The sequence below is a fragment of the Monodelphis domestica genome, chromosome 1, assembly GCF_027887165.1.
Source record: "Monodelphis domestica isolate mMonDom1 chromosome 1, mMonDom1.pri, whole genome shotgun sequence".
Classification (NCBI taxonomy): Eukaryota; Metazoa; Chordata; class Mammalia; order Didelphimorphia; family Didelphidae; genus Monodelphis; species Monodelphis domestica.
This window is the reverse complement of record NC_077227.1, coordinates 320,171,095-320,196,321: the sequence shown is the minus strand read 5'-3', so window position 1 is coordinate 320,196,321 and position 25,227 is coordinate 320,171,095. Positions and strand designations below refer to the sequence as shown.

The 25,227-nt window shown below is 37.0% G+C and overlaps 1 protein-coding gene across 5 annotated transcripts in view; it reads left to right on the top strand.

The window, feature by feature from the left end:
- The window catches only part of TRAF3 (TNF receptor associated factor 3), a 157,816-nt gene extending 133,448 nt beyond the window's left edge, over nucleotides 1-24,368 (top strand). For all 5 annotated transcript variants that reach the window (XM_056811222.1, XM_056811221.1, XM_056811223.1 and 2 more), the window contains 4 exons: nucleotides 1,780-1,872; nucleotides 7,218-7,358; nucleotides 14,247-14,421; nucleotides 15,842-24,368. In XM_056811222.1, the coding sequence (XP_056667200.1) occupies nucleotides 1,780-1,872; nucleotides 7,218-7,358; nucleotides 14,247-14,421; nucleotides 15,842-16,413 (981 nt within the window). In that variant the 3' untranslated portion in view covers nucleotides 16,414-24,368. The remainder of the gene's footprint in view (nucleotides 1-1,779; nucleotides 1,873-7,217; nucleotides 7,359-14,246; nucleotides 14,422-15,841) is intronic.
- Nucleotides 24,369-25,227: the final 859 nt, after the last annotated feature.

Sequence of the window (25,227 nt, the reverse complement as noted above, 5' to 3'; positions counted from 1 at the left end):
AATACACGGAAGACTATAGGACGGGGACAGTTAAGTAGCAGGGTAGATAGAGAGCCACACCTGGTGATGGGAGGTCCTGGGTTCAAATGTGGTCTCAGATAGTTCCTAGCTGGGTGACCCTGGGCAAGTCACTTAACCCCATTTGCTTAGTCTTGCCCTTCTGTCCTAGAGTAGTTACTAGGAAAAAAAGTAAGGGTTAAACAAACAAACAAACAAAAAACTATAGGATATATGTATATATATGTAGGAAAATGAATGTTTACATATATGTTTACTTATATAGTCAGATTTCAACATAGCTAATCTAGATGCAAGTTTAGTTTATATTTCCACACTTCCCATTTATAGTACTTTGACTTTTATAAAGCATATTCCTCACCACTGCCCTGTGGGAATAAGTAGGAGAAGTAAGATGTCTCTACTTTCCAGTTAAGGTTCCTGAAGCTCAAGAAAGGGGAAGTGATTGGTGAGGGGTCATTCAAGTACTGAGTGCATTTGAAGCAGGATTGGAATCCATCATTCTTTCCTTAACACCCCCTTTCCTCCCAGACTAGGTAACATGCAGGACAGTTACTAATAAGCACACACACACACATACAATGTACTAGTATGGTAAGAACATACTATGTTATTGCTGCATATGTAATGTGAAAAACCTGTTTTTTATTTTTGTTTTTGTTTTTTTAATTATGTCTGAGATGGCCAGCGAATTTTGATTGAGTTTTCATTTAAATATATATCTTGACATTTTAAAACTCTGAGAAGGGAAAACATATCCCAAATAAAATACTTTCCCCTAAAATGTAATGTACTATAAATAAATTCTACCTTAGTATTTTATTAGTAAAATATTTATTAATTACCTAGGTTTCTCTTTTATTTCCACAATAATAATGCTGACCCTTAACCACTGTTATGTCTTATGTACTATCATTCATTTTCTTTGTGTACATATATATGTTTGTATATATCTAAATTTATATCGACATATATATAAATATTCTTTATACAGAGTATATGTTTTGGAGATCATTGACATTTTTCTAGTGGCTTCTTAAATTTTGAATCTTAAAACAATATAGACTTTCATACAAATTCATTTCTTAAGCAAGTGAATTAATGGTGCCTCTGTTCAGAAGAGACTAAGTTGGTCTACATCTTATGTACTCTGTATATCATATACGTTTGTATGTAACCTTTATAATTACCAAAATCTTTAGGCTGTGTGGGAACAGCAAATCTTGATTTTTTTGATGAACAAATTACTATTTTCTGTTGTTAGATTAGTTATATTATACAATTTAATATGATCTGAATTGGACTTGAGTTTCAATAGACTATTATGGCAGTTTCTAATTATAACTGCAATGTACCTTTTATATTATTGATGAAAAAAATTTTAAAATAAAATTGTGACTTAAAATGCTCATTCCTATGAAATTTATCATAAAGGAATTATTTCAACAGAAAATTCTCTCTTGAAGATTAGGAGAAAATTAATCCAAATTTACATGTAGGGTTTTTACATTTTTATTTCTTAACTCCTCTCCCCTCCACTGACTATGTTCCCATCTACTTAAGACATGTCAGTTACTTCATCTGAAAATGTACCTCACTTGGCAAATATTTGCCATTAAAATCTATTCCCCTGATTTGAATGTTTCTTATCAACTTTATATAAGCAGATTTAGTATTGGTTTTGAAGTTTTGTGTTACACTCTTTCTATAGGTTTTTAAAACAATAAACTTGATTTTAATGTTTTGCATTCTTCTTCACAGGGAACAAATCAGCAAATTAAGACTCATGAGGCCAGCTCTGCAGTGCAACATGTTAATTTACTGAAAGAATGGAGTAATTCTCTAGAGAAAAAGGTACAGCCATACAGCTTTTACTCATGTTGTTAAATTTAAATAATTTTTTAAATGGAGGGAACAAAACCTTTTTTGTGTGCATTTGGTATCTTTTTGAATGAATGTAACAGTATCATATTGTCCAAAGAACATAATCCCATGACTGATCTTAAGCCTTAAGCCTTATCCATGAAAGAGTACAGTTGATTTTTTTTTTAGTACAGTTGATTTTTAATTGAAAAGCAAACTAAGTAATAGTTTCACCTCACTGTCACAACATTTATGTAGTCAGAGTGTCTGACACTGAATTGCTCTCCTTGATCCCCTGACCTTGCAGAGAGACAGCAAGGAAAAGTAGTTCAGTATTCACAACTTTTCACTCTGATCAAGGCAGTGATCCAAGACAGTTCCAAAGGATCTATGATGAAAAATGGGATCCACCTCCAGAGGGAGAATACTGATGAACTTTGAATGTAGATTGAAGCATACTTATTGAGTTTTAAATTTTTTATTTATTTTGTTTGTGTTTTCTTTTGCAATATGGCTAATATGGAAATATGTTTTGCACGCCTTAGAGGTATAATTGAAATCAAACTGCTTACCTTATCTAGAAGGGAGAGAGAATTTGGAACTCAATATTTTTAAAAATGATTGTTAATCTTTATTGTGTATATAATTGGGAAATAATGGAATATGTAAAATAATTTTAAAGAAACAATACTAAAAAATAATATTTACAGCTTTTTATGGGCTTTCTAAAACTGAGGAGTTTCAGGGAAAATCTTAGGAAAGCTACATATCCAGAGCAGGTTTACTTTATAAATAGGAACATCCTTACCTCCTCCCCATTCCTCCCTCCTTTTGTTTTTATTTTCAAATATATCTTTAGTTTTCTTCTGCTCTGAACTCTGACATCCTAATGTCCATTTTGATGCCTCTTATGGGGAAAGCATATACTGTGATGTTTCCTGTGAGAAATCTTAAATTTCTCTTGGAAAAATCTGCTAGCCCCTAAGGCTTAAGATGACAGCATTTGGAATTGTAGGAGTCTTTGGAGATCACTTAATCTAATATCTCCATTCATTTTACAAATGAAGAAAGTGAGTCCCAAACAGGGTATTTGTTGTAGAATCCCCAATTTGTGGTTTATTTATCAAAATAGAATCTCTAGCTTCACTTAAGTTTTTATTTTCTCTAGGCCTTGAGGTTTGAAGCCTACTGCAAATAGTTTTGAAGGAAAATTTTTATGGGAAGGTATTAGAGGCAGCCCAGGATTTTAAACCAAAATATTTTCATGCAATATAAAACAAAACACCTTCTTATTCTAAAAAAATGTGTTTTTAAATTGCCAAGTAATATTTGTGAAGAGCAAAATAAATATGGATTAATTTTCTCAAACATGCTATTTTTCTATTCATGCACAATTGCAACCAAAAAATAATAATTTGTATCTAAATATCAGCAAAATAAAACAAGTACAAGCTTATTCATGCTGCTTTTTTTATGAGCATGGACTAGATTGTGCTTAGAATTTCTGGGAATAAAAACTCAGATAAACAGTGCTTTCCTCACACAAGTAACTGTGAGATCAAGTAGTGAGATTCATTCCTACTTTACAGAGAAAGAAACTGAGCCTCAGAGAGTCTGATTTGCCCAGAGAGCTCACAAGAAGTAAGTGTCAAAGCCAGTATTCCAGCCCAAGATTCTGACTTTGAAGTATGGGGCTTTTTCCTCCATACCACATTACTATTTGCTTTGTCATGATCTGGTTTCTTCTCTGAATGTTATGTAGACGTGTGCCTTTATTTTCACTTTCTTTTTTTAATCATATGCATAGGATTCAGGATCATTTATATTTGTAGTTATTCTAGTGTATTTTCTATCCTAACACTGAGGCAAGATAGTACAGTTTTAATTTTGCCACACTTGTCTCCTCAGAGATGATTTACTGTAATCTTTGTACCCTGGCAGAAGTGTTCTAATCAGATAGAGGCTGTGGTTCTAGTTTCACTCTTTCAGTTAATCTAGTTCAACCTGTACATAGTATTATTTTGACAAGTTGTCGACTTTTCTCCCTATAACACTTGATCCAGTTTGCAAAGCTTTATAATTGTGAAATGTAATGTTTCCAAGGCTTCTTCCAAGAGACTACTAGAATAAAACTGATGGACCATTTTAATCTTTGGATGGTTATCATTATTGCTAATTTCCTCACTTCCTGCTTTGTAGTCTTTTTCCAGTTTAGAATGAATGGTTTGAATCACTGGAAATCCCAGGACATACCAGATTACTAGACTAGCTAGCCACATATCACATGACTTATTTTCTTCTCATATAGAAAGGTGGCAAAAATTTTTCTTTTTTACTTTATGAATACACTTTTAATTTCATTAAAATTAACTCTCTATGGCAAGGCAGAAGTCTGAAGATCAAAGATGAGAGCTAAAGGTTAATGTATCAGCTCAATAAATATGAAAGTCTTACCTTTCTTGGTAATTCTTCTTTTTTTAAACCCTTACCCTCAGTCTTAGAGTCAATACTGTGTATTGGTTCCAAAGCAGGAGAGCAATAAAGTCTAGACAATGGGGATTAAGTGACTTGTCCAGGGTAACACAGCTAGAAAGTGTCTGAAACCAGGTTTGATCCCAGGAGCTCCAATCTCAAGGCCTGGTTCTCAATCCCCTGAACCACCTAGCTGTCCTCATTTCTTGGTAATTGTTCAAAGATGTGGCATAGCACTGATTTTTTTTTTTTGGTATCTTTAGGGAAATCTGAATGTATGCTGATGCCAAGCTTGTTCCTTCCAGACTTGTCTCTGATAATTCTAATTTGAAGTTGTAGAAATATTATTCATTAGTATAGCTTATATATTCATTGTTTCCAAAAATAAACGGAAGGCAATACATATAAAAATGAATGCCTTATTGTTCTATAGTATAAATTAGTTTTTCATTGTACAATTCTCAGATCAGAAATTTTAGAGATGATTTCATCCTTGATTTGGAAAATCAGTGAGAAAGCATTTATTGAGTACCTACCATGTGCTGAGTACTATGCTAGTCCTTGAGAATGAAAAAGAAAGAAAGAAAGAAAGAAAGAAAGAAAGAAAGAAAGAAAGAAAGAAAGAAAGAAAGAAAGAAAGAAAGAAAGAAAGAAAGAAAGAAAGAAAGAAAGAAAGAAAGAAAGAAAGAAAGAAAGAAAGAAAGAAAGAAAGAAAGAAAGAAAGAAAGAAAGAAAGGAGGGAGGGAGGGAGGGAGGGGGGAAGGAGGGAGGGAGGGAGGGAGGGAGGAGGGAGGGAAAGAATAATCTTTACTCTCAAAGGAAAAAACTCTTATCAGAGAAGACCATATATACATCTAGAAGCATATGCAGAATAAATGCAAAATAAAATACAAGGAAATCATGGGGGGGGGGGGCACTAGCCATTAGAGAGATCAGGAAAGGCCTCGTGTAGAAGGCAGTGCTTGAGTTGCATCTTACAAGAGGTGAGGGATTCTCTAAAGCAGAAGCAAGACAGGAAGTCCACTGTGGAGGTGGAAAACTCAGAGATGGGAGATGAAGTACCTGCCATACGGAAGGAATAGAGAAAAAGATAAAACTGTAGAGTTCAGGAAGGAGAATAATATAGATTAAGACTCGAAAGATAGGTTGAAGCCAGATTGTGAAGGGCTTTAAAAACCAGACATCTAGATTTAAATATAGCAGCCTATTAAGTGCCTCCGAAAACTGAATGTCCTCCTTTTAGACAGTACCTAAAGAGGCAGAAGCAACAAACACTCTTAATACTATATTATTTCTATAGTAGTTAAGTTTTATGGAAGTTATCATGGAAGAAATATAGCTAATCTTTTTTAAAATCCCATTCTAAAATATAGGTCTTGTTTTAAAAATATGTAAAATCAAATGGAAATTTGGAATATGGAATGGATGATCCTATCATAGGGTCATAGAATTTTGAGCACTAAACTTGATGCACACCCTTTTAGAAAACACAAAAGCATAAGATCTAGAGTGGGAATTGTGAGGAATGATCTCTGGGTACAGATACTTCCATTTTTCATTTTAGAAATGATTATACTGCTAGGCTATATTAACCATATGCTTCCATAACTTCCATAAACCTGACAACAGTAAGTTATTCTAAATAAGGCTGCTATAGGAACAGTGGGATCCTCATATACAAAAGTATGATTGTGTAAGAGAAGTCCCCAAACTAAATATTTTCACCAATCTGAACCATTTTTTGTTCTCTCTGTTATCTTGTACATTGTGGCAAAAATTCAGCATATTGCATGATATTACTACAATATAAGGGAATAACAAGCCTGCTAATTCTTTTTCGTGGACATGAGAAAAAAGTTTTGTTTATTGTTGGCAGCTCAAAGATGGATGAATTTTTAATCTTATAGAATTTGCTAAGTTGTCTACTTTCTTTTACTGAAAAAAATTGAAGCCATTCACCATGCATTACCTCTTCTCCCTTTCTCTTTATCTCCAAACTTCTTCACATCATCCCCTGTTCCTTCTGTCTTCCCCATTAGTCTCTGCTGCTGAGACCACCCTTCTCCTTTCCAAGGCCAACCCTTCAGCATGTGCCCTTGAGCTCACACCTGCCTGCCTTTGCCACCAGACTTACCTCTCAGCCACTCCCTCCTTCCCTGCTTCCTTTCAACATACCCAAGTCTCCTCCTTTCTTAAAAACTCTCACTTGGACTTATTGTCCCCTCAAAAGCTATTGGTCTATATCTTTCTTCCTTTTCTCAGAACTTTGAAAACTCTTTATACTCACTGCTTCTACTCCCTTTCCTATCACTCACACCTCCTTCTTCCCACCACATCACTCAACTGAAAATGCACTTTCCAAAGTTATTAGTGATTATTCTATCAATTATGAATGCTGATGGTCTTTTTCAACCTTCTTCCTTCTTGATCTTGCTGCAACATTTGACACTGTTGACCACCTTCTGAATACTCACTCTTCCTTGAGCTTTAAAAAAAAAATAACCCTCACTGTCTGTCCCAGAATTCAGTATTGATTCTAAAGCAGAATAGCCATAAGCACTAGGCAATTGGGGTTAAATGACTTGCCCAGGGTCATGCAGCAAGGAAGTGGCTAAAGTCAAATTTGAACCCAAGTTCTCCCAACTCCAGGCCTGGTGCTCTCTCCACTGTGCTATCTAGATATTCCTTCCCTGAGCTTACCTTAACAAATACTCTACACCTAAAGTTACAGATCAGCTGCTGGTCTGAATTGGTAGAGTAATGAAATAATAGATCCAAATTCCCCATCCCCCTTTGATTATTTGATGTGCTTTAATAGAATGTACTCTTATGTTAGTGAATTAATTGTAGAATTTTCTTTCCAGGTTTCTTTGCTACAGAATGAAAGTGTAGAAAAAAACAAGAGTATACAAAGTTTACACAATCAGATATGTAGCTTTGAAATAGAAATTGAAAGACAAAAAGAAATGCTCCGGAATAATGAATCCAAAATACTTCATTTACAGGTAAGCATTATTAAAACTCTACTATGTTAAGACAAAAGCTGCATGCCCTGTTTTCTGGTTTGGTACTTTTCCAGTGTGATAAAAAAATGAAAAGTTTCATTTTTGTTTTATTTGAACAAGAATAGTATTTCATGTAATCTTATGTGAGCTAATCTGACACATTAGTTTTTACAATTGTTATTTCTGCATGATAATTAGAAATAAATGATAGTTTTTTAAAAACATGGTGGCAATTACTGTTACTTTTATACAGCCAAATCATGGTTTTTCTCTTTTCATTTTGCTAGTTCTCCAGTCCCTCTATAAAGAGCATCAGCTGATGCTATGTGCATTAACAATCGCTATACACATTCACTGATGCATACCTAAAAACTAAAGTCATACCTCAAATTTCCCAGTATCTAAAGTATCCTGTGCCTCAAACATTGCATGAGACTGGTCCTCTCTCTTTTCTCCTCCTTGAATCTCCTTCACCCAAGGATTTCCTAAGCATCATATGCAGCTGCTCCCAGGCCCCAAGCGTCCTGGCCGTAAGAGAGTTTGAGCTAGTGGAAATTGTACTGGAAGGGAGGCCGTGAATATGCATTTAATTTCATGAAACGGAGTGGTGATATTCTTTCCATTTCATTAGTGTTACAGCATGATTTGAAATAGTCAAGAGGAAATATGGTTTAGTGATTAGCACAGCCATGGGAACCAGGAGCTCGAGTTTCAGTGCCTAATTTTACCATTGCCTTGTTTCTTGGTCAAACCACTGAACTCTGGTGTCTTCCATTGTTTGTATAATGAAAGTACTAAAGAGTCCTATATAGATTAAACTCAATTCAATTTAGCAAATAATTATTCATATCCACTTTATGCAAAATATTATGCTAGGTGCTAGAGTTATAGAAATGAGACCAGACATAATCATGGCTTTCGAAAAACTTACATGTTAGGAGATATGGGGGGGAGTAGGAATGAGATATTGCAAATTCAATTCAACCAACATTTTTTAAAATTAAGTTTATTTATTTAATTAATTTAGAATATTTTTTTCCATGGTTCCACGATTCATGTTCTCCCACCCCCTCCCACTCCCCTCCAACGAGCAATTCCACTGGTCAACCGACATTTTTTAGACCCCTACCTTCTGTCTTAGGGTCAGTTCTAACACAGAAGAGCAACAAGGGCTAAGCATTCCGAGTTAAATATGACTTGCCCAGGGTCACATAGCTAGGAGGTGTCTCCAGGTCCTCCCCACTCCAGACCTGGGGCTTTACCCACTGTGCTACCTAGCAGCTTCTCAAAAAGCATGCTTTGGCAACTACTCTGTATGGGGCAGTGCTGGATGCTTTGTAAGCAGTGTGTGCGCGCACATACACGCATGCACACACACACACCCAAACCAACGGTCTCTGCCCATCGAGGAGTTTCTATTCTTCTGGGGATGGGAGGGATATAATAACATGGGTGTGAATAGAGATGTTGTTCCATGCCTGTGATTTCCCTCCAGAAACTCCTTATGAAGACACGCTCCCCCTTACCAGTGAAGATCAACACTGTTTTACACCTTACAGTCTTGGAGAATTTCCTCAGAAGGCCTGAGAGATTATGCAATTGACTTGGCATGATTAAGTTATGTGTCTTGCCTGAGAATGTCAGAGGCAAGACTGGAACTGCAGCTTCCTAACTGAGGCTGGCGCTCTCGCCATTACATCACTGTGCCTGTCACAATCTATAATGAGATAAGTCAGAAGCTATTTGAATGTAATGGATTATATTATGTCATTAGAAATGACAAATATTGGAAATAGAAAGAAAATAAGGAAATATATAAAGAGATGAAAAGAGAATAAGAATAATACATACTATGATTACATTTTTTAAAAATAATCAAGAGAAAAAAGTATCCAAGTTAAAACAAATCCAAAGGGAACTCAAAAGCAGAGAGTATTTATATTAGCACAGACATATAATTCATAAATTTTTAAAAGATTGTCAACAATATATGGAGTTTGTGGTTTTATACATTTTTTTACATTTATTTAAATTTTTATTGTTATTGATGGTCACTAAGTAGATAATAATTAAAAAAGAGGGATAAGTCCATACAAGGTAATGGGAGGAGCATATAAAATAAAAATTGTTAAATTAGGATACCCTGTTGCTTATTTCTTGCTCCTCCTTTTCAATTCCAGTTCTAGGAACCCCCTCCCTGGTTTCCTTCACAGTCCAGCTCAAGTGATGCCTAGTGTTCCTCTCTCCCCTACCACTCCATCTCACAAAATTTTTGGCCATTTATTTTGTATAGATTTTCTATCAGTTTTTCCAATGCATGTTGTCTCCTTCAGGACAAAAACTTTTTAAAGGCAGAAATTCATTCTTCTCTTTGTATACCCAGCACAAAGCATGGTACCCAGAACACAGCAGGCATTTCTTAAATTTTAATTGAATTTCAGTTCTTCAAATTATCTATCAGACAAATAGCCACTTCTCCAATGCTTTTGTTTGGGTTTTTTGCATAGACATTGGATCACAAGTTCATAAAAATTATATTCAGAAAGGACCTTTGAAATCTTATAGTTAAAGAGACTCCCTTATTTTACAGGTGGAAAAACTAAGGTCCCAAGAGGTTAAGTGACTTGCTCTAGGACCTACAAGCAGTGGGTATATGGTTATAGTTTGAAACACATTTACAGATTGAAGTTGTCAGTATTGAATGCTGTATAGATACATGCATAGCTCATGTGTTTCCTTCAGTAGGAAACATTTAATAGTATCAGCAGTATAGATTCATAATAATCTTTGGAAGTGCTCATCCTATTTTAAATATTGACCTAGGAAGGACATTAGTCCTGAGATTAGTCTTCCTGAAATGTGTAACCTATAGCTACTTCAGAAAAGAGAGAATTCTATATATTATTAGAAAAATTATTTCTCATTATTCAATTATGAAATAATTGAAAAGGCATAAACTAATATTTTTACAGCTAAAATTCTGTATCTCTTCAAGTTTACAAAGGTCTTCCTTTCCTTATTAGATAGTTAAGGTATTCTGGCCATTTTACAGATGAGAAAAATGAAAATGAAAGAGGTCATGGTTATGTGATCAGAATTTAGTCACTTCTCCATATCTAAAAATCACTGGGGAAAAAATCCTTGGATTAGGGGATTCACAAGAGCATGAACTTTTGTGCTGTTGAGTTGGATTAAAATTAATTTGAGATATATTCTATGCACGAATATATCTCAAACTCAGAAAGAAGCCAGGAATTTATTTTAAGCTATTCCTTCTTCTACCTTACTCTACCTGAAATTTAGCTTATTTATATGTAACAATCATGCAGAGATACTAGTTACTAGAACACTGAGACATGCCAGTCAGTTAGATAAGTGAATAATTCTTGATATTGATTGATTATTTGACACTATTTGGGAATTAAGTATTTAAATAAAGGTGAATTTATAGAGGGCATGTATTATTTATAAATTCACTTCTTCACACAGATATGTTATAATAAATGCCTTGCTTTCAGGGATGAAATCATGTTTGTAATTTATATAGAAAGCATTAATGAGCCTCTTCCATTCAAATTATGCCATGCATTCAGACTAAAAGATCCATTTCAAAATGAAATCTTTTTCTCCTTTGCTGCTCCTGGAAACTACTGTTAAGTCTACTGCTCTTGAGTGGTTTCCAGATTCAGCTTGGGCCTTTTCTTCATCTATGAGTTGCATCAAGTTCAGACTGACTCCTCTGCCACCTTATATTCACTTGTTCTATTCTTGAATCACCTGGGAAATGGAGGCGGTAGTTTGTATTACTAGTATCTACCCAGGACAAAATTGGCCTAAATGTTTTCCTCCTATTTTCTACATAATGTTACACAGATGCGTTCCGTGTAATCTCGCTTGGAAGCACATTCAAATCTCATTGATTCAGATCTCTTTCATCGAACATTTTTGATACTTCAGATAGAGGGTAATGGTAAACAACTCTAATCCCTCTCATTGTTATCGTACTTGGCAGCTTCCAAAGCGCCTTCCCATTGTTGTCTTATTTGATTCCGTTCTCACAACCGTCTGAAAAGAGAGACATGCCGGCGTTATCTTCCTCATATTGCAGAGAAACCCAGCAAAGTAGACTGACTTACCCAAATGTGAGTGCCGCTGAGCAGCCCAAAGAGGTCCAAGTCTTCTGCCTCCTCGTTCAGTGTTCCATGTTATAAATTAGACATACATAGCTTTAATTCAGAAGTCAAATGCTGGAGTAAGTTTCACTAAATAGGTTTATTGTAAGCTGGGATTTCTAATACCTTACCTAATTTTACTTCAACAAAAATGTATTTAGTGTCCATTATTACCAGGCACTTCTAGGTGTGGAAGACACAAAAACAAAAGAGAGTCCCTTGCCTCATTACAGCCTACTAGAGGAATACAGTATACTTATTAGTATTCATTTATACTCTATAGTACTCCAAAGTAATCAGATTACTATCCTTTTTAAAACTTACCTTCTGTCTTAGTATGAATTCTAAGACAGAAGGGATAGACAATTGGAGTTAAGTGACTTGCCCAGAGTTACACAACTAGTAAGTGTCTGAGGCCACATTAGAATCCAGGACCTCCCATCTCTAGGCCTGGCTGTCTGTCCTCTCAGCCACTTAGATGTCCTTAGGTTATTTAAAAAAAGGTTTTTTTTTAATATCTCCAATAGAACTCTTTCCTTCCCTATGGGAAAAAAAAATCAAACACACACACAGAGGCACACATTCCTATATTGGAGTTTTTGCTATGCATTATATACTTTTTTGAAAGTAAAAATAATCATATCCACATAAAAATGATATTCTTTTGAGAAATTACTGTTATATTTTTTTTAAATATGCAAGTAATCTTTCTTTCTTGGAAAGATGAAAAAGAGGAAGACATTTAGAGCCAGGTAACTAATGAAAAATATGTTCTGTTCATAGTTTCCTTTTTAATTATTAACAACATACTAAAGGTACTGAAACTTAAATGTTTAAAAATAAGTTTCTAAAAGGAGAAGTAGAAATAGTGGGGAGTAACAGGGTTATCCCCCTTATATGCAATGAATGTTGGACTGCCCCTTAAATGTAATTTATTACTCTCACAACGTGACAAATTAAATCACCTTGAGCTGTCTTGATCTTTCATACATGCAAAAAAAATTTTTTTTAGAAGTGAAAAGTCCCTTTAAGTTTCTGAGAACCGTCACAAACTGGCACATAGACATTATTAGAGCAGGCAAGAAACCTAGCCAAATTTGGCAATAAAATTATCTTTATTGCCCAAATGACTTATGTGACTATATGATTGCTGTTATTATTTTCACCACTGTTCATATGAAATCTACCAATTACTCCGTAGGCAAAATTTCTACCAATTCAATTACATTGAGATTCCATGGGGTCTTGGATAAGTTATTTCATCTTTTTGTCTCTTACTTCCCTCTTCTGACTATGAGGGGTTAGACTAGATAGTTAAGGCTCTTTCCAATACCAGCCTTGTATTTGATTTCTGAAAAGAGCCCCGAGCAAAAGGTCAAGATCAAGACTGTGAAAGAAATGGATTTATTTTAGAACATATATGTATATGACAGCCAAATAAAAGCATGAAATAGCCCAAACAGAAAACAACTTAAACCAATATCAGAAAAAGAAACTAAACAAGCTTTTAATAAGTGGACAGCTAAGTGGCTCAGTAGATGGAGCAAGGAACTTGGAGTTAGAAGGACCCGAGTTTGAATCAATGTCTCAGACATTTTCTAGCTGTGTAAATCACTTACCCTCTCTCAGCTTCAGTCTCCTTATCTATAAAATGAACATAATTATGCCTACTTGGCAGGGTAGTTGTCTCATACATGAGAGTGAGTGAGTGTGTGTGTGTGTGTGTGTGTGTGTGTGTGTGTGTGTGTGTGTGTGTGTGTAGTCATCCAAGCCCTGTACAATTTTCCAAATGCAATCCAGGTTGTTTTCCTCCAATTCAGTTCTAGCTGGCTGTTTTTGAAGATATATATGTATATGGACCAGCTCTGTGTGTAGGTGGTCCATCAAGCCATTTATTGTAGAGAGCCCTGCTTTCATTCAGACTCTTGTGTTAGATATCTGTTTTTGTGATGGCAAATACCTTTGGCAAGCATTTGAACTCCCTTTTATGCTTCTTTTGATATCAACAACTATAGACATCAAGAAAAATTTCTTGGTTGTTACTTATATCTTTCAAGGAATTCTGTATGGTTTTGATACCTACATAGGAAATGCCTTTTTGTCAGAGAGACTTCAAGGTCACATTTTACTTAGAAAAGGTGTGTGTGTATGTGTGTGTGTGTGTGTGTGTGTGTGTGTGTGTACATATACAGTGGAATCTAATATTTTCTACAACTTTCAGAACATTATATGATGATTAAGATGTAGTCTTTTGAAAAATGTTCTCAAAAGCCTGCTTGTACCCTTCTTATCCTCCTCAAGGATGCTCTTGATGCATCTGTCTAATACAACTGTCTGAGTTATTTGCTCTGGTTTTGTTGTGAAGAGTTCCAATCTGGGTGCCCTCATCTTTCAAACTTTGAATGTTAAATACAGTTGTGGTTGTCAGTGGAAAAGAAATCTTGGGAAAGCAATATATTCAACAAGAACAAAACCCTCTGGTTTTTTTGTATGGCATTGAAAATAGGGATTGAAGCTCCTGTAGTAGATTAGAGAAAACTTAGTAGGTCAGTTTTACTTGAGTTGCTGATCATCCTTGACCTTACTAATTTATCAACATATTCCATTTTTTGTCTAAATTTCATCTGTTTTGTCTGAAGTTCAACTGTTTCGCATTTGATGCATTTTCAAACATTTCTAATTGGTTTTGCTTTCTTACCTTCTTTGTCCTGGAAAGCGAGTAATTGATAGTCAGGCTGAGAAGCTTAAAGAACTGGACAAAGAGATACGTCCCTTCCGACAAAACTGGGAGGAGGCCGACAGTATGAAAAGCAGTGTGGAATCCCTCCAGAATAGAGTAACAGAACTGGAAAGTGTGGATAAAAGTGCAGGACAAGCAGCACGAAACACAGGTGAGGAAAGGGCAAGAAAGGTGGGGAATGTTTCAGCAACTCTTGGACATAAATTCCACAGCTGGAATCCCTGGATCTCCGTGGATCCTATTTTCTTCAAGGGAAAATTGTCATATTGGTTCTTCCATTATTCCAGTGAAAGGAAGATATATGAAAGTCACTTGCATATAGCACACTTGTGCTGTCAGTGACTCATTCACCACATTTAATTCTCCTGTTAAAGGAAAAGCCCAGGTGTGAGTACAATAAGAATACTCATTACAAGTGCAATACACTTCTCTAGAAGCCCAACTGGGTCATGGCTTCCAAGTAATGCATCACTTTTACATTAATTCAGCAGTACCTCTATCTACAGAGAATATGATAGATTTAGAGCTGGAAGAAAGATCATCTGGTCCAGCCCTCTCATTTTACAGACTGAGGTCTGAAAAGATTAAAGATTAAAAAAGATAAAAGTTTAAAATCCATGGTCATGTAAAGCCAAGTTTCTCTAACTCCATTGAGTCTAAATTCATAGTTCTTTCCCCTGTACTGAGGTGCTTCTCAGGGTCATACAGGCAGTTGGAAATATGAGTTGAGACCTTAAGGGGAGAGGTCTAGAATAGAGATAGAGAGGTACCCACAGAGGATTCGTGTTCTTGGCTCTGGAAGAGAATTTATTTAGTATTGAGCAAAGTGGGTAATCCATCCTGCATGCAGATAGCATTCCTTTCTGGATCTTCTGAATGGTTTCATGAGTTGCTATGGCCAAAAAGTAAATCCCCCGGTGAGTGAGCTAATAACCCTTTTCACATTTAACTAAGCTAGTCCTTGACCTCTCTGGCTGGGCCTGTCCTCAAAGCCTTCCTAGTTTGGTGGTGAGAATAGTGCTACCATTTTATTATTGTTGTTACTGTGATAGAACCCAACTAGAGAAGTGAAGACTGGAACTTGATGAAATCTTGGGCACCATCAGATGATAACTGGGAAGTGACTTTAGCTGCAGTAGGAAGATTCTGTAGAGAAGCACAAGACTAATAAAAAAGGAATTTGGAATATTGCAGATGTAATAGGAATTGAACAAGGGATTTAACAGGGAATGGGGGGATACAGAGAAGAACGTGCAGATGTGAACCATGTAGCCATTCTTGACCACTGAGTAAATGTTGTCAAGTGAAAAGCCAGTTGTTGGATACTATTACCATTAGTTTGAGGCTTTGAAGGGCAGGTATGATGGGAAAATTATGATGAAAAGTATATGTATTTCCTCTTCTCCACCCCTCGCTCCATCCCCACCGGATTTTGCAATACTGGTCTGTCACATAAAGACTTTTGAATCAAGTGGCAGGTTTTAACCAGTGTGCATGAGTACAGGCGGTAGTGCCAGTAGTGATATTTCTAAGTAGTTGTGTTTGTATTTCTTCCCTTTGCTTCCTTTCAGGCTTGCTCGAGACCCAGTTGAGCAGACATGACCAGATGCTCAGTGTTCATGACATTCGCCTGGCTGACATGGACCTCCGCTTCCAAGTCCTAGAAACCGCCAGCTATAATGGAGTGTTAATCTGGAAGATCCGAGATTATAAACGGCGGAAGCAAGAAGCTGTCATGGGGAAGACCTTGTCGCTGTACAGCCAGCCTTTCTATACTGGCTACTTCGGCTATAAGATGTGTGCTAGGGTTTACCTCAATGGGGATGGGATGGGAAAAGGAACTCACTTGTCTTTGTTTTTTGTCATAATGCGTGGAGAATATGATGCTTTGCTTCCTTGGCCATTTAAGCAAAAAGTGACTCTCATGTTAATGGATCAGGGATCTTCTCGGCGTCATTTAGGAGATGCTTTCAAACCCGACCCAAACAGCAGTAGTTTCAAGAAACCTACCGGAGAGATGAACATTGCATCTGGTTGCCCTGTCTTTGTGGCCCAAACTGTTCTAGAAAATGGGACGTATATTAAAGATGATACTATTTTTATTAAAGTCATAGTGGATACGTCGGATCTTCCAGACCCCTGACAAGTAAATGGGGAAATGGATTAAGCAACAGGTAACCCCATTTAGGGGTTTTGAACCAGTCTGTCTTCAATGAGGTCCTAAGCTCAGAAGAGGACCTTGTGGAACAGAAGGAAGAGTCTGAAGGCATAATTGCTTAGGGTCCAATGGTGACGTAGCAACACATTAAGAAATCATACCTTGGTATATTTTCTAATAGAACTAGCAACACTTCAACTCTGAAGAATTATTTATCCTTCATTGAGATAAATATTACTATCAGAGAGGGTTTTAATTTTAATTTTTAAAGATCTAGTTAATTGAGGTAGAAAGACATATATGCTAAGCAAAAACAACAACAACAACAACAACAACAAACAAACAAAACAGATATGATTTTTCTTCCTTAAACTAGAACACCAAAAAATTCACATGTGGGGATAGCTGGATATGTCAGCATGTTAAGTAAAAGAAGAAATGATGAAATAATAATGCAGTTCTGATATATTCATTCAAAAAAAAACCCAACAACAAAGCAGAGTGCAATCTTGTTTCAAATACAATATATTGTCTATTTTTAAGGCCTCACCTGGTCTCTGTTTTAATAATTTGTTTGTCAGAAGACCCTGAAATACTCAGTCTCTAAATTAAGAATCATTTTTTTAATTTAACGTTTTATTGATAATTATTAACGCAAACATCTTATTTTAAAATGTTGATAGATGATATTTCTTGGAAGAAAATGTAAAATATCAAACACTGGTTATCACTTGTGATAGGAAAGAAAATATTCAATCTGTTGTTATTTCTCGTTAGAAATGTAAACCTACAATATATGTCGTAGTTAATGACACTACTTCAAAATTATTAAGAAAGAAAAATTGCTCATGGATGCCGTGCATCATTCTCAGATTTATAATTGTTTTCACCCTAAAATAGGGCATTTGTTGAACTCTGAAGTTCTAAACAAAATCCTGTAGGTTTTTAAAGCTCTGCCCCATGTGTTCAAATGATCTCTCTATTGCTGATGACACAAATATTCAATCTCCAAGATGCTTAGTGTTCTGGGGGGTGGGAAAGGTGAATCTTGCAGAAAGTGGTCACTTTAGATATGTTTATTCATTCTGTCACAATTGCTGCATTTTGTTAAAGATCTCAGAAAGTGGAGTCTTTACAATGAGATGGTGGCATAATGTACATGTGCCTTAGATGTGACATGCTGCTTCTATCCCATAGGTTTGTCCTCAGTTAAATTAGAGAAACGATAGCTTAACCAGACTTTTCTGTTGTCATCTGTGGACTCTGTCCATAGGAGGGCCCCTCAACGATTTCCTGTACATGCTGACGAGAAGCCAAACTATCCTTTTGGCCTCTGGAGCTTCCATCGCTTGATTGTTGTGGATTCCCAATTTTCAGGCCCCAACAGTTTTCGCCCACTGCTCCCAAGGAGCTTGGGCTTTGGGCTTCGGCCTCATTCCCCAAGGCTAAACGTGGAGCAGAAAATTATGCCCTCTTCCATAGCCCTGCATGGAAGAAGATGGCGCAGATGACTAAATTGGCTCATCTGGGCTCTCTCACAATGTAAATCGCTTCTCCCCTCGGGGATGGCTTGTCCAGGCCGACTCACAGATATCCCTAGCATCCATCTCTTCCCGGGAAACACTGTCCAGGCTTCTATTGGCACAGCCTGAGCTTTCCCCAAAAGGCTTTTTTTCAAACCCAATTTCCCTTCTTCTCTTAATGGTCTGACTGTGATTAGGCGTCTGATGACCTATCTCCTGTCTTTTACCTTTTACTATGCACCATATTCTATAGGTGCTTCTTAACATCGATGGGTGCTAAACCTTGATGGGTGCTTCTTAGGCAAAACCAATGTGTATGAACTACCGCATCTGTGCCACGTTCAAGAGAAATTCGCACCCCCACCATTGGCCAGTTGTGGGGTGCTCCTCAGACTGCCTGCCTCTTGGGCTCTTTCTACAATCTGTAGCATGGGGACAGTTGGATTCATGCCTCTGTAGTTCACCTTGTCTCTGGTGCTATTGTCTGTCATGGGTGTGCCTTCACACACAGTGCCTGCAGGAAGGACTTTCCGATTACAAACAGTAATTCAGCGCATACCATAAGTATTCAGTGCATACCATAAGTGGTCTTCATTGGTTTTCCAAGCACCTGTTCCAGTACGACCTATTGTTTAAGTAGCACAAACTCTCCATTCATTGTCACTCGTCTTCCGTTGACTTTTATTCATCGCATTGGCGTTCCTTTGGGGGGGGGGGGGCACGCGTTACTGCCATCCAGTAAGACCTCATTTGAATCATAAGTTTCTGTCACTACTCATAAAGGAAGGACTTCCTGCAGAAGATCTGACAGCTGCAGTATTTATAGGCTGCCCACCTAAAACCACTGTTACCTCGAAGGTATGCCCTGGCTGTGCCCGGGTCTTGTTCAGCTGTGTGTTCTCCTAAGAGGCTTTTGGATGCAGGCAGCCTGGCAGTCCTTACAGTGGGCCTCAGGCCCTCCCCCGAGGCCACCCACAGGGACTGCTCCCAAGGACTTTTTTTCCAACACAAGAAAACCACGTATGATTGTCTGAAATTTTAAAAGAAATACAAAAACATTTGTGGCCTTGTAAAGAAATCCCCTCCCTAGATTGAATCCTGGTTTGAGCTGGGGATTACCTGGAAGCATTACATTGAAGCATCCATTCCCTTTATGGTAGGACTTCTCCAAATAGATTTCCCAGACTAAGACAATTGGTTGAATTAAGGTAGAAATTTTTTCCCTTGGCTTTCCAACATATGAAGCCCATAGTTTTTAATTTCAGTAAAACTGTGAAATCTCACCTAGAGCAAGGAGGTGCTGTATGTCTTATAGTCTTTTAGTAATTAGGTTAATATTTATTGGAACTATTTTTTTTCAATATACCTTTTGGATTTTTTCTCTTTCAAACAGACAAATTTTGTCAGAAAACTTTTTGAGTCTCTTACATGCTCTACAGTATTTTCAGTTTTGTTACCAATAGTTGGCATAATTGGATCTCTTCAACAATACCATTTTCTGTTTGAACCATTGTTCTCGAACAGTCAGAAGCTGTTCATTCTTATGAGGCAATGGTTTGCTCTAATATTGTGGGAGAATTGAATCCCCCAACATTTTCAAAAGGCCGCAGGCTACTAGGAGTTGAATGTTTCTATGTGTTAGATGCTCTGTGTATGTGTGCACCTTCTTTACTATTATTGAGTGACAAATTTCCAACGTAACAAAACTGCTCCAGTAATTAAAAACAAAGTTAAGTATTTGTGCATGAATTAGTCTACTTAATTTCCCTGATAAATTTTATAATGAAAATAGGAACTCTTCCTGCCTTTATAACTACTTTTGCAGTCTTTCTCTCTTTCCCTCTCCATCTTTACCTTTCCTCTCTTTCTCTCCCTCTCTCTCTCCCTCCCTCCCTTTTCTCCTTCCCCCTTTCTCTCCCTCCCTCTCTCCTTTTTTCCCTCTCTCTCCCTCTCTTCCTCTCCCTTGCTCCATTCTCTCCCTTTCTCTTTCTCTCTCCCTCCTTCTCTCTCCCTCCCTCTCTCTCTTCTTCTTCTTCTTCTTCTTCTTCTTCTTCTTCTTCTTCTTCTTCTTCTTCTTCTTCTTCTTCTTCTTCTTCTTCTTCTTCTTCTTCTTCTTCTTCTTCTTCTTCTTCTTCTTCTTCTCCCTCTCTCTCCCTCCACCCCAATATAACTTTTTGTTCATGCAGTTCATTGACAGTGATGAGGCAAGAAGCATTGTTGTATCAGGACCATGCTAGAAAATCACTCACTGTGGATGATTTCATATAGTTTTAGGAATACATGACCTCTCCCTAATTTGATAGGAATTGTATTGTTGCACTCTCAACCATCTTTAAATCCTGTCATTGCTGGCATGGCTTTTCATTACTCAGTAGACTGGGATTTTTGTACGTATTGTTGGCCCACTCTTCCATACCAGCAGGTCTTGTTACCTAATTTGTATTTGTAACAGAGAAATAGAAAATGTATCTAAAATATGTAGTGATGCAACTTCAATGCCTAATATTCACCTGTAATTTGTAAAAATTTACAACCCAATGAATATCCAAAACCAGGTTCTCTTCTAAGCTGGCTTTCTACCATACTAGAAGGCAAGTTTGGAAGATAGAACCTTTGCCTGGGATGTGACTGAAAAGTCTTTTCAAACAAGATATGGAAAGAGCTTTGTATTCCCTTAGGGTTTTAAAGTGTTGAATAATATGAATGTTGGGGTGTCATTTTATTTAGTCATCAACTGGGAAAGCATACTGTTAGTAATGAAAATTTGAGATATCTTCTAAAGCTAAAAATCAGCTTCTGGGCTGGATGTAATGAGTTTGAATTTGGCCCTTTTCATAAAAAAAAAAAGTTCCCAAGTTCATATATGTGATTGATAGTCTCAAATTCACATACTAAATAATTACGCTAAAGGATTCGATAAGAAAGTGGCAATGCTTTCCCAGATGTTGAGATTCAATGGCACTCTCATAGTTTTAATGCCTTGATAAATGTTAACTATGCAAGCAAAGTAGGCCGAGAAGAGGTCTTCTATCTTAACGGCTTATGTTCATGGTCTCAGTTGAGATAGTAGTCCATCCCCAGGAAAGATGCCCTGTGATTGACCATTCTTCAGAAACATGGAGTGTAGAAATCAGAGACTACATGTCTCCATATTCCAAATCAACCAGATGACAAAGTCAGTCAGTCAAACAGATGAGTTATGGAGGAGCTATTTTTGGTCTGTGATATCAACCAAGCATAGTAGAATGGAAAAAATGCTGGACCGGAAATGAAAAGACCCGACTGACCCTTGCTGGCTGTGAGACTGGCAAAACTCTTCCTCTCTCTGGACTACAGTTTCCTCATCTGTAAAATGAGGAAGGTTAGACTAGATGATCCCCGTGGTCTCTTCTAGCTCTAACATTCTGTGATTTTACTAAGCTGATCTGAATGATTCTGTCATTACCACCACCGCCAAACTGACTAGTTTTTTGACTGAATTAGCCAAATCATCTGATGATTTTGACATTATACAGACACAAGCCAAACGAATCTCTTTGGAGGACTACAAGCACCTCATAATGCTATCAAGGAAACTATTAGACAGTAACTCCTCATGGCTTCCCACTGTCCATGTAGGAAGATCTAGGAAGGGAAAACACTGATCTGCCTTGTTTCTAAACTCCTCCAAGTCTTCTCCCTGATATGAGTCACAAAGAAGTGACCAGTTATGGGGGCTACTGCTCATGCAGCTCAGTGAGGGGGGGTGAAGCATTTATATTAAGAGTTACAAACCACACCTGAGACTTCGGTCCACATCTCCTTCTTCCCAAAGGAGTACTGAAGACAGCAGACCTAACGTCTTTGAGATATGTCAAGACAGTGAGACTGACAACTAGATCCTTTGATGGTCTAAGGAGAGGAGCCCTAGCTTCTCGACCCCATTGTTTCCCCTTAAGCAGAATAGAGAACCCCAGGAAATACTGTGCATGATCCCTCCTGGTTATGGTTCCTGGCTTATCCCAGGGTAGACTTCTTCCCTGGCTGGGTGACTCAGCCACACAGGTGGCTCATTAAGTCAGTGCAATCAAGAATTAAGGGCATTTTAAACTCTTGACATTGGGGCTTCTAACTTGAACCCTTGCCTGTTTAAAATACATCTCAATTGCTTGGATAATGTCTGTACTTCAAAGGACCTGTGATTTCATCAGTGTGGGTATTCCTGCTCCTCAGGCAGATGAGAACCTTTCCAGCCAGCCATGCTGTCTCATGAGTTAGTTGCTGTGGCTGGAGTAAAAATAAACAAAACCCTTCCCACCTGGTAGTCCATCTTCTGATGCATGAAATTCTCTGAGTTTAACTAGTCTGGTCTTCAAGTGACAAGACGCTCAGTCTCTTAGTAGGTCTGTTCTCTAAACCTTTCCAGTTTGGTAGAACATACCAGAGTTTGGCATTTGGCATAACTTTTGAGAAATCGGAGTGACCTCCATGTCACAGTAAGGCATCAGAATGGGGCTCTGCTGGAAGTAGATGAAGCTTTAGAATGCTGCAAAGGGCTGAACTATAGCTGTAAAACAATATTTTTTTAACATGTAGTCCAGATCTTTTAGTCCATAGGTTATCAGGAGGAGGAAAATTCAGGGAACTCACTTAAATGTGGGAGATGAATGTGGGATCTGTTCTCCAAATCTCTTATTTCTTGACCATGATTGTAGTTTTTGTCTTCCATTTCAAAATCTGTAACACCTTGCATGCGTTTTTCTCCAGAGTACGATAATTTGTTAGAGTTTAAGGCAGGTGAATTTCATTTGAGAGTTCAATCTTTGGAAATAGTGGAAACATTGGCTGTCTCAATATCATTGGTTTTAATGGCAACATTCATCTCTAGTAATTTATTAAACACCTATGCTGTGCAAGACACTGTGCTATATGTCAGGGATACAAAGATGGAGGTGACATCGTATTCCCAAGGAGTTTACTATCTAATAGGGAAGAAAGAGAAGCCCACAAGTTACTTTTATGTTCAAAGGAAAGTTCTAAGCAAAGAGAAACTTGAGATGAAGAGTTCACTTGGTGGGTTACGAAAGGGCCATGTCTGGAAATGCTTCTTGGAGGAAATGGTGTTTCTGGGGATTTGTTTTTCTCTGGCTTTCCGGGGGTTAGGATTCTGTCCTGGTCATTGTTGTACGTCTCATGACTCCTTAGCACAGTGCCTTGCACATAAATGAGCACTGAATAAATATTTATTGAATTTAAAAAGGTCTTTGTCATACATTATTATGCCACTAGATTTTTTAAGGATTTTTAAATATCATAATTGAAGAAAATAGAAGCATCAGAACAATAATAAATTGAGGCTATTATAAGATCAGCAAAGGCCAACAAGGATTTTTAGGTGACTTTTTCTCCTTCATTAAATGTGATATAACTTGACTTTCAGTACAGAAGTGAAAAGGCAGATTCTCCAACTATGACCTGCACCCTTGGCAGAGAGTTGTCCAGTCTAGTTTGGGAGAACAACAGAATGGGTTTAAACATCCATAACTGCTAAGGTACCGTGCAGCTCATTTTATCTCTTTCATAGCTGCTATATTTGGAGTATATTATATTGTTTTCACTGTCTTGGTGAACTTAAAAAAAAAAGGTGAAAGTCAGAATTTCTTTAATTGTGGCATCAGACTCCACGAATTAGCTGGGATTGATTTCAGATCTTGTTGATTGATTGATCTTATTCCCCTTAGACAAGTAGGATAACCATTAACAACAAATGAAGTGACTTTTAATTGGAAAACAAAAATGGACATTATTTCCAAGGACTTCTGTAAGAAATATCTGTGGAAGAACATCACTGACAAAGAACCATATGTAAATCAATGTAAAAAATTGTGTCACATTTTTGGAATTGCATTGACTTCACCAATGGTACACTTGTTATGTTCAGTTCTATTATCCAAAAACAAAGACCAAAGAAGGCCAATCTCATGTGACTGTGTATTTTTAATCTGCCTGTTTTAAAGATGATCATATGTAGTAACCATTAGCTATAAGGATACTTTTTTGGCAGTACAAGTGATCTGGTAACCAGTGGTTAATGTACTGTGTCTCTCTGCTCTTCTAGGTTTAAAAAAAAAAGGAAAAAAAAGACAATATAATTTATTGCTCAGCAATAACCATGTTGTTAGTAACAACATGTCTTAATTTTCCAATAGCATTATTATGTTTTGTATTTCTGTTTATTGTATATTATGTGTGGTTTTATTTGGTATTTATTTGTGTTTTGAGGTCTTGCAATGTCTTTGTGTTTTTATTGCTAAGTAAAGTTTGTAAGAGTATAGAATGCAAAAAATTTAAAAATGCTAAATTGTCTGTCATTAGAGGAAAAATAAATCTAAATAAGGAATTCTCACTTTTTGTATAAAAAAATCCCATAAATGTAAATGAGACAATGTCTTGGAGTTTGTTGTTTGGAGTAAAATACTCACGCAAAACCCGCTTTTCAACTATGAACGAGCCTGATGGCTCATAAGGCAGCTTGCCCCAAGACAGACTGGGTGTTCTAGGCCTCTCCTACAGAGTAGCCATCGCTAGCGGGAACATAGGCATTGCCCTTATGAATTAGTGGATTGCTCAGATATTTCGGTGATTCCCACCTGAGGAAGGCCAGAGCCTTCAAAGATCTCTTTCTCGAGACTAGATCTTAAAATGTTGACTTTTGTGAAATGGTTGGTTTTTTTTTCAAAAGGTTTAAGAAGCTAATAAGGTTCCTGCCATACGTGAAATCCCTAAAAGCTTTTCAAAGACATAACCCTGGTACCAAGACAGAGCAGCCCTAACAAAACTGACCCAAATCTCCGCTTTTAACCGCATTCACTGGGGAAAATGAGCTTCACTGACTTCTGATGGGAATCATTACCCCAAGGGGAACTGGTTCCCTCTTTGCTTAACTCTTGACATGAATGCATGGAAATGAGGTCTCCCAAAGAAAAGTATCTGAATAATGATGAAATTTGCCCTTCTCTATGTCTCAGATATTTTCTAATTCATAAGAACAGGCGTTTGTATAGCTCTTTAGCATAAAAGAGCACTTTGCATCAATCAAGGTCACACAGCCTAGAGAGGGATAGAGCAAGCACTTGGGACCTGGTTCTTTACGGCACTCTTTCCAAGGTGATATATTCTATCACATCATTACTAATAAGCCTGACTTTAAAATTAGATTTTTTTAATTGTTATTCCTTTTTCCTCAGATTTAAAAAGATTTAAAAAACCATTTATTTATATATAATGGAAAATAGCA